Source organism: Penaeus vannamei, chromosome 43, assembly GCF_042767895.1.
Source record: "Penaeus vannamei isolate JL-2024 chromosome 43, ASM4276789v1, whole genome shotgun sequence".
NCBI classification, from domain to species: Eukaryota; Metazoa; Arthropoda; class Malacostraca; order Decapoda; family Penaeidae; genus Penaeus; species Penaeus vannamei.
Window position 1 is genome coordinate 145001 of NC_091591.1, and position 10000 is coordinate 155000.

A 10000-nucleotide genomic window follows, 5' to 3' on the forward strand; every position below is an offset into this window, starting at 1 on the left:
CCACGCCTGTGTGTAGGTAGCTCCTCGCTTGTGTGTAAGTAGCTTCTCGCCTGTGTGTAAGTGGCTCCTCGCCTGTGTGTAAGTAGCTCCTCGCCTGTGTGTAAGTAGCTCCTCACCTGTGTGTAAGGAGCTCCTCACCTGTGTGTAAGTAGCTTCTCGCCAGTGTGTAAGTAGCTCCTTGCCTGTGTGTAAGTAGCTCCTCGCCTGTGTGTAAGTAGCTCCTCGCCTGTGTGTAAGTAGCTCCTCGCCTGTGTGTAAGTAGCTCCTCGCCAGTGTGTAAGTAGCTCCTCGCCTGTGTGTAAGTAGCTCCTCGCCTGTGTGTAAGTAGCTCCTCGCCTGCGTGTAAGAAGCTCCTCGCCTGTGTGTAGGTAGCTCCTTGCCTGTGTGTAAGTAACTCCTCGCCTGCGTGTAAGTAGCTCCTCGCCTGTGTGTAAGTAGCTCCTCGCCTGTGTGTAAGTAGCTCCTTGCCTGTGTGTAAGTAGCTCCTCGCCTGTGTGTAAGTAGCTCCTCGCCTGTGTATAAGTGGCTCCTCGCCTGTGTGTAAGTAGCTCTTCGCCTGTGTGTAAGCAGCTCCTCGCCTGTATGTAAGTAGCTCCTTGCCTGTGTGTAAGTAGCTCCTCACCTGTGTGTAAGTAGCTCCTCGCCTGTGTGTAAGTAGCTCCTCACCTGTGTGTAAGTAGCTCCTTGCCTGTGTGTAAGTAGCTCCTCGCCTGTGTGTAAGTAGCTCCTTGCCTGTGTGTAAGTAGCTCCTCGCCTGTGTGTAAGTAGCTCCTTGCCTGTGTGTAAGTAGCTCCTCGCCTGTATGTAAGTAGCTCCTCGCCTGTGTGTAAGTAGCTCCTCACCTGTGTGTAAGTAGCTCCTCGCCTGTATGTAAGTAGCTCCTTGCCTGTGTGTAAGCAGCTCCTTCCCTGTGTGTAAGTAGCTCCTCGCCTGTGTGTAAGTAGCTCCTTACCTGTGTGTAAGTAGCTCCTCGCCTGTGTGTAAGCAGCTCCTCGCCTGCGTGTAATTAGCTCCTCGCTTGTGTGTAAGTAGCTCCTCGCCTGTGTGTAAGTAGCTTCTCGCCTGCGTGTAAGTAGCTCCTCGCCTGCGTGCAAGTAGCTCCTCACCTGTGTGTAAGTAGCTCCTCGCCTGTATGTAAGTAGCTCCTTGCCTATGTGTAAGCAGCTCCTTGCCTGTGTGTAAGTAGCTCCTCGCCTGTGTGTAAGTAGCTCCTCACCTATGTGTAAGTAGCTCATCGCCTGTATGTAAGTAGCTCCTTACCTGTGTGCAAGTAGCTCCTCGCCTGTGTGTAAGCAGCTCCTCGCCTGCGTGTAATTAGCTCCTCGCTTGTGTGTAAGTAGCTCCTCGCCTGTGTGTAAGTAGCTTCTCGCCTGCGTGTAAGTAGCTCCTCGCCTGCGTGCAAGTAGCTCCTCGCCTGTGTGTAAGTAGCTCCTCGCCTGTGTGTAAGTAGCTCCTTGTCTGTGTGTAAGTAGCTCCTCGCCTGTGTGTAAGTAGCTCCTCGCCTGCGTGTATGTAGCTTCTCGCCTGTGTGCAAGTAGCTCCTCGCCTGTGTGTAAGTAGTTCCTTGCCTGTGTGTAAGTAGCTTCTCGCCTGCGGGTAAGTAGCTCCTCGCCTGTGTGTAAGTAGCTCCTTACTTGTGTGTAAGTAGCTCCTTGCCTGTGTGTAAGTAACTCCTCGCCTGTGTGTAAGTAGCTCCTCACCTGTGTGTTACTAGCTCCTTGCCTGTGTGTAAGTAGCTCCTCGCCTGTGTAAGTAGCTCCTCGCCTCTGTGTAAGTAGCTCCTCGCCTGTGTGTAAGTAGCTTCTCGCCTGTGTGTAAGTAGCTCCTCGCCTGTGTGTAGGTAGCTCCTTGCATGTGTGTAAGTAGCTCCTCACCTGTGTGTAAGTAGCTCCTCGCCTGTGTGTAGGTAGCTCCTTGCCTGTGTGTAGGTAGCTCCTTGCCTGTGTGTAAGTAGCTCCTTGCCTGTGTGTAAGTAGCTCCTTGCCTGTGTGTAAGTAGCTCCTTGCCTGTGTGTAGGTAGCTCCTCGCCTGTATGTAGGTAGCTCCTTGCCTGTGTGAAGGTAGCTCCTTGCCTGTGTGTAGGTAGCTCCTTGCCTGCGTGTAGGTAGCTCCTTGCCTGTGTGTAGGTAGCTCCTTGCCTGTGTGTAGGTAGCTCCTTGCCTGTGTGTAAGTAGCTCCTCGCCTGTGTGTAGGTAGCTCCTTGCCTGTGTGTAGGTAGCTCCTCGCCTGCGTGTAAGTAGCTCCTCGCCTGTGTGTAGGTAGCTCCTTGCCTGTGTGTAGGTAGCTCCTTGCCTGTATGTAAGTAGCTCCTCGCCTGTGTGTAAGTAGCTCCTCGCCTGTGTGTAAGTAGCTCCTCGCCTGTGTGTAAGTAGCTCATCGCCCGTGTGTAAGTAGCTCCTCGCCTGTGTGTAAGTGGCTCCTCGCCTGTGTGTAAGTAGCTCCTCGCCTGTGTGTAAGGAGCTCCTCGCCTATGTGTAGGTAGCTCCTTGCCTGTGTGTAGGTAGCTCCTCGCCTGCGTGTAAGTAGCTCCTTGCCTGTATGTAAGTAGCTCCTCGCCTGTGTGTAAGTAGCTCCTCGCCTGTGTGTAAGTAGCTCATCGCCCGTGTGTAAGTAGCTCCTCGCCTGTGTGTAAGTGGCTCCTCGCCTGTGTGTAAGTAGCTCCTCGCCTGTGTGTAAGGAGCTCCTCGCCAGCGTGTAAGTAGCTCCTCGCCTGCGTGTAAATAGATCCTCGCCCGTGTGTAAGTAGCTCCTCGCCTGTGTGTAGGTAGCTCCTTGCCTGTGTGTAGGTAGCTCCTTGCCTGTGTGTAGGTAGCTCCTTGCCTGCGTGTAGGTAGCTCCTTGCCTGTGTGTAGGTAGCTCCTTGCCTGTGTGTAGGTAGCTCCTTGCCTGTGTGTAAGTAGCTCCTCGCCTGTGTGTAGGTAGCTCCTTGCCTGTGTGTAGGTAGCTCCTCGCCTGCGTGTAAGTAGCTCCTCGCCTGTGTGTAGGTAGCTCCTTGCCTGTGTGTAGGTAGCTCCTTGCCTGTATGTAAGTAGCTCCTCGCCTGTGTGTAAGTAGCTCCTCGCCTGTGTGTAAGTAGCTCATCGCCCGTGTGTAAGTAGCTCCTCGCCTGTGTGTAAGTGGCTCCTCGCCTGTGTGTAAGTAGCTCCTCGCCTGTGTGTAAGGAGCTCCTCGCCAGCGTGTAAGTAGCTCCTCGCCTGCGTGTAAATAGATCCTCGCCCGTGTGTAAGTAGCTCCTCGCCTGTGTGTAAGTAGCTCCTCGCCTGTGTAAGTAGCTCCTCGCCTGTGTAAGTAGCTCATCGCCTGTATGTAAGTAACTCCACGCCTGTGTGTAAGTAGCTCCTCGCCTGTGTGTAAGTAGCTCCTCGCCTGTGTGTAGGTAGCCCCTCGCCTGTGTGTAAGTAGGTCCTCGCCTGTGTGTAAGTAGCTCCTCGCCTGTGTGTAAGTAGCTCCTCGCCTGCGTGCAAGTAGCTCCTCGCCTGTGTGTAAGTAGCTCCTCGCCTGTGTGTAAGTAGCTCCTTGCCTGTGTGTAAGTAGCTCCTCGCCTGTGTGTAAGTAGCTCCTCGCCTGCGTGTAAGTAGCTCCTCGCCTGCGTGTAAGTAGCTCCTCGCTTGTGTGTAAGTAGCTCCTCGCCTGTGTGTAAGTAGCTTCTCGCCTGTGTGTATGTAGCTTCTCGCCTGCGTGTAAGTAGATCCTCGCCTGCGTGTAAGTAGCTCCTCGCTTGTGTGTAAGTAGCTCCTCGCCTGTGTGTAGGTAGCTCCTCGCCTGTGTGTAAGTAGCTCCTCGCCTGTGTGTAAGTAGCTCCTCGCCTGTGTGTAAGTAGATCCTCGCCTGCGTGTATGTAGCTTCTCGCCAGTGTGTAAGTAGCTCCTCGCCTGTATGTAGGTAGCTCCTTGCCTGTGTGTAAGTAGCTCCTCGCCTGTGTGTAGGTAGCTCCTCGCCTGTGTGTAAGTAGCTCCTCGCCTGTGTGTAAGTAGCTCCTCGCCTGTGTGTAAGTAACTCCTTGCCTGTGTGTAAATAGCTCCTCGCCTGTGTAAGTAGCTCCTCGCCTGTGTGTAGGTAGCTCCTTGCCTGTGTGTAGGTAGCTCCTCGCCTGTGTGTAGGTAGCTCCTTGCCTGTGTGTAGGTAGCTCCTCGCCTGTGTGTAAGTAGCTCATCGCCCGTGTGTTAGTAGGTCCTGGTTTGTGCGTAATTCCTAATTTGTAACTCCTAGCTTGTGTGTAAGCAACTCAATTTGTGTTTAAGTAATTCCTGGTTTGTATGTAATTTCAATGTGTGTAAGAAGGTCCTGCTAGTTTGTGTGTAATTCCTAATGCATGTGCAACTCCGAGTTTGTGTGTAAATAATTCCTAATGCGTGTGTAAGTAGTAGCTACTTACACACTAAATGGTAATTTCCATTTTGTGTGTAAGTAGCTACTACTTTGTGTAACTCTTAGTTTGTGCGTAAGTAGCTCCTAGTTTGTGTGTAAGTAATTCCCATTTTGTATGAAAGTAGATACTACTTTGTGTAAGTAACTCTCCTTGTTTGTATATATTTTCATGTGTAATTCTTAGTTTGTGTAATTCCAAGTTTATAAGTAACTCCTAGTTTACGTAAGTAATTCGTAGATATGCGTAAGTAGCTCCTAGATTGTATGTAAGTAGTTCCTATATTTATATATAAGTAAATCCAAGTGTGTGTGTAAGTAATTCCTACAAGTTTATTTTAGAGTGTATACGTATATATGGATGGCAGGCAGACAGACATGGATGCATACACCCAAATATACATACAGACATAAAGAAAGACAGACAGACAGAAATAAGAACAGACAAACAGATATAAATACATACAGACAGACATGCATGTATGTAAGACTCTATAGGGAGATCGACAGAGTTACCTGAAATCACAGGCCGCTGCTCACCTGTGCTTTAAGCCAATCCTCTGAGCCTCTAATTACTCCTCAACCAAACTGTGCTCAGATCCATTAGCGGCGGTCGTGTGGAATTCAAGAGGAACTTGTCAAGGCAGAGGAGAGGATATGTGTATGTGCGCATACACACATATACATACATAAACACACACACACACACACACACACACACAGATATAATGAAGCATACGACCAGCGTGGGAAAAATAACAAATTTCATGATAACTGTAATTAAACATGAAGTGAAAATGTATATTGGCAGGAAACGTTACAAGTAAAATTACGTCACAAAATCATAAATATCACTAAATTCAGTAGAACATACTAATGTGAGGCTAATGAATATTACAAAAGAATCATATTATAGGGAATCTTTGGTGGTAAAATGATATTCAACAAAGAAAACTTGACATATTGTAGTACAATATGTAGTACAGTGTGACCAAAAGAGAGAATTTTAATTTTATTTAGGATCTCTCTCTCTCTCTCTCTCTCTCTCTCTCTCTCTCTCTCTCTCTCTCTCTCTCTCTCTCTCTCTCTCTCTCTCTCTCTCTCTCTCTCTCTCTCTCTCTCGCTCTCGCTCTCTCACTCTCTCTCTCACTCTCACTCTCATTCTCTCTCTCTCTCTCTCTCTCTCTCTCTCTCTCTCTCTCTCTCTCTCTCTCTCTCTCTCTCTCTCTCTCTCTCTCTCTCTCTCTCTCTCTCTCTCTCTCCCCTTCTTCCATCGCCCCCTGCCCCCCCTCTCTCTCTCTCTCTCTCTCTCTCTCTCTCTCTCTCTCTCTCTCTCTCTCTCTCTCTCTCTCTCTCTCTCTCTCTCTCTCTCTCTCTGTAACGTGCTGGGCTTGCAATATTGCTGACCTGCGTTCGACCCTGCGCACTCTCAGTGAATGGTAACCCCGGCCATTCCTTGCACACAGGGAGAGATTTAGAAGGCAAAATAAAACAGACAGTATGTCACAGAAAAGAATATCCATTGTAACAAATGGAATTGAAACTAAATCTTTTAAATCTTTAAATCTCTGTCCCTCTCTCTGTCTCTGTCTCCCCCCCCCCCCTCTCTCTCTCTCTCTCTCTCTCTCTCTCTCTCTCTCTCTCTCTCTATATATATATATATATATATATATATATATATATATATATATATTATATATATATATATATATATATATATATATATATATATATATATATATATATATATATATATATATATATATATATATATATATATATATATATATATGCTGTGGTAACGTGCTGGGCTTGCAATCTTGCTGACCTGCGTTCGATCCTGCGCACTACCAGTGAATGGTAACCCCGGCCATTCCTTGCACACAGGGGGAGATTTAGAAGGCAAAATAAAACAGACAGTATGTCACAGCAAAGAATATCCATTGTAATAAATGGAATTGAAACTAAATCTTTAAATCTTTAAATCTCTCTCTCTCTCTCTCTCTCTCTCTCTCTCTCTCTCTCTCTCTCTCTCTCTCTCTCTCTCTCTCTCTCTCTCTCTCTCTCTCTCTCTCTCTCTCTCTCTCATTCTCTCTCTCTCTCTCTCTCTCTAACGTGCTGGGCTTGCAATCTTGCTGACCTGCGTTCGATCCTGCGCACTACCAGTGAATGGTAACCTCGGCCATTCCTTGCACACAGGGGGAGATTTAGAAGGCAAAATAAAACAGACAGTATGTCACAGCAAAGAATATCCATTGTAATAAATGGAATTGAAACTACATCTTTTAAATCTTTAAATCTCTCTCTCTCTCTCTGTCTCTCTCTCTCTCTCTCTCTCTCTCTCCTCCCTTCTTCCATCGCCTCACTCTCACTCTCTCTTTTCTCTTCACTTCTCTCACTCTCTCTCTCTCTCTCTCTCTCTCTCTCTCTCTCTCTCTCTCTCTCTCTCTCTCTCTCTCTCTCTCTCTCTCTCTCTCTCTCTCTCCTCTCTTTCCTTCTCTCTCTCCTCTCTCCCTCCCTCTCTCCCTTTTTCCTCTCTCTCCCCCCCCTCTCTCTCTATCTCTATCTCTATCTCTCTCACTCTCATCTCTCTCTCTCCCTTTCACTCTCTCTCTCTATCTCTCTCCCTCTCCCTTTACCTTTCCCTCTCTCTCTCTCCCTTTCCCTCTCTTCACCCGTTTCATTCACACCGATCTATGGATGGATTGTGTTTACTACTACAGGCGAGTACGACCGGGAGGGCTACACACCCCCGACCCCCCCAACCACACCTGCCCCTACTACGTACTGTGCTGATGGCTGGGAGAGGCATGGGGGAAGGTGCTATAAGGTGGGTGATGACTTTGATGAATTTGCTGTTGAAAGAATATTGCAGTTTGATAGAGATAATGATAGTAATGATAATGATAACAGTTATGATAATAAAGGTGATAGTGATGATAATGATAATGATAATGATAATAATAATTTTCATGATAATAATGATAATAATATTGTTGATAATAATGTTGATAAGAATGATGATAATGATAATAATAATGAAAATAATAATAACAATAATAATGATTATAATAATTATGGTAATAATGATAGTAATGTTAATAATAAAGAAGAAACTTCTGATGAATGATAAATGAACACAATGCACAACACACAACTTATTAACTAGATTGATAAATCAAAGGAAAAACACAAGGCTTAGATAACAGTAATAATAACAATAACAATGATAATAACAACGCTAATGATACTAATGATATAAAAAAAACACAATACCAAAGACACACATGATAAGAATGATCTTAATGAAAAAAAGGGGGAAAAATAATAGTAATTAGAACGAAGATTAATGAATCAGTTACTTTTCTAAGGTGTTCAAGGAGCCGAAGACGTGGGGCATGGCGGAAGGAACCTGCAACTCCTACGGAGCCTTCCTGACCAGCGTAGGAAGCGCGGAGGAGCAAGGGTATCTGCAGAGGTGCGTGGTTTTGTCTTTTTTTGGGGGGAGGGGGGGGGAGGTATTATGGGTGTGTGTGGATTTGGGAGGTCGTGTGTGTTTGTTTTTTGCTAGATTTTTGTGTAATTTTATTTTACTTTGTTTTGTTTAATATGTGTGTATGTATGCATGCATGCATGTATGTATGTATGTATGTATGTATGTATGTATGTATGTATGTATGTATGTATGTATGTATGTATATATATATATATATATATATATATATATTTATTTTTTTTTTTTTTCTTTCTTTTTGGATAAATTATTCCAGTTTCGGGCGATTGGATCCGAGTGAATTATTGTCATGGTCGTCGTCACAGTTATGGATCATTACCACTGCTATTACCATCACCACCCTCACCCTCACCCTTATCCTCACCCTCACCCTACCCTTACCTTCACCCTCATCCTTACCCTTACCTTCACCCTCATCCTTACCCTTACCTTCACCCTCATCCTTACCCTTACCTTCACTCTCACCCTCACCCTTACCTTCACCCTCATCCTTACCCTTACCTTCACCCTCATCCTTACCCTTTCCCTCACCCTTACCCTCTTCCTCACCCTCACCCCCCCCCTCACCCTTACCCTCTCCCTCACCCTCTCCCTTACCCTCACCATCACTCTCACCCTCACTCCTCACCCTCACCCTTACCCTCACTCTCTCCTTCACCCTCTCCCTCACTCTCACCCTTACCCTCTCCTTCACCCTCACTTTCATCCTCTCCCTTACCCTCACCCTCACCCTGACTCTCACCCTCACCCTCACCCTTACTCTCACTCTCACTTTCACCGTCTCCCTCACCCTCACTCCCACCCTTACCCTCGCTCTCACCCTCACCCTCACCATCACCACCACCCTCACCCTTACCCTCACTCTCACCCTCACCCTATCCCTCACCCTCACCCTCACCTTCACCTTCATTGTCAGCCTTATTATGAAGATGACTGACCCTTCCATTCCCTCTCCTACAGCCTTCCCGGCATCAGCAGCATCAGTGGGGATTTTCTCTCGATTTGGGTCGGATTCCATCTTGCTGCGGATTCAGGTAAGGAAGGAAGGAGGGAAGGGAGGGAGGGAGAGAAGGAGGGAGGGAAGAGAGGGACTGAGGGAAGGGAGGGAAGAGATGGGAAGGGATGGAGGGAAAGGAGGCAAGGGAGAGAGGGAAGGGAGGAAAGGGAGGGAAGGAGGGAGGGAAGGCAGGAGGAAGAATGGGGAGAGAGGAGGGGGAAGAAGAAGGCCTGTGAGGAAGGAGAAACGAGGGAAGGATAGAGGGAGGGAGAAGGGGATAGAAGGAAGGAAGAGAAGAAGACGAATGAAGAGAGAGAGAGGAAAAAGATGGAAGATAACTAAAGATACATAAAATGAGAGGAGAAAGAATGAAAAGTAGGAAAGGAGGGACAAAGGGAAGAGGGAAGAGAGCGAGAAGAGAGACTGGGAGAGAGGGATGTATGGGAGAAAGGAAGAGCAGAGAGAGAGAGAGAGAGAGAGAGAGAGAGAGAGAGAGAGAGAGAGAGAGAGAGAGAGAGAGAGAGAGAGAGAGAGAGAGAGAGAGAGAGAGAGAGAGAGAGAGAGAGAAAGAAAGAGAAAGAGAGAGAAAGAAAGAGAAAGAATGAGAGAAATATATATATATATATATATATATATATATATATATATATATATATATATAGAGACAGAGAGAGAGAGAGAGAGAGAGAGAGAGAGAGAGAGAGAGAGAGAGAGAGAGAGAGAGAGAGAGAGAGAGAGAGAAAGAAAGAGAAAGAAAGAGAGAAATAGAGAGAGAGAGAGAGAGAGAGAGAGAGAGAGGAGGAATAGAGATCGGGGAAAGAGGGAGAGAAAGAAAGAAAGCGAAATCGAAAGAGAAAGAAAGAGAGAGAGAGCAGAAGAAAAGAAAAGAGAAAGAGATGTCAAGCAAGAAACTCAAACCAGAGAACGTGGAGTAACCTCAACGCCGTGCAAGTAGCTATACCATCTCTCTCTCTCCATCTCCCTTTACCTTCCCCCTCCCTCTCTCTCTCTTTCTTCCTCCCTCCTTCCTTTCATCCTACTCTCTCCCTCTCCCTTGCTCCCCCTCCCTCCCTCACTCCTTCCCTCCCCTTCCCTCCCACTCTATCCCTCTCCCTCTCTCTCTC

General features: G+C 47.0%; 1 protein-coding gene across 1 annotated transcript in view; it reads left to right on the top strand.

The window, feature by feature from the left end:
- LOC113822862 (lymphocyte antigen 75) overlaps window positions 1–10000 on the top strand; it is a 104175-nt gene that overhangs the window by 66483 nt on the left and 27692 nt on the right. Inside the window, exons 31-33 of the mRNA XM_070119242.1 lie at window positions 7089–7195; window positions 7737–7843; window positions 8840–8913. Coding sequence (XP_069975343.1) covers window positions 7089–7195; window positions 7737–7843; window positions 8840–8913 — 288 coding nt within the window. The remainder of the gene's footprint in view (window positions 1–7088; window positions 7196–7736; window positions 7844–8839; window positions 8914–10000) is intronic.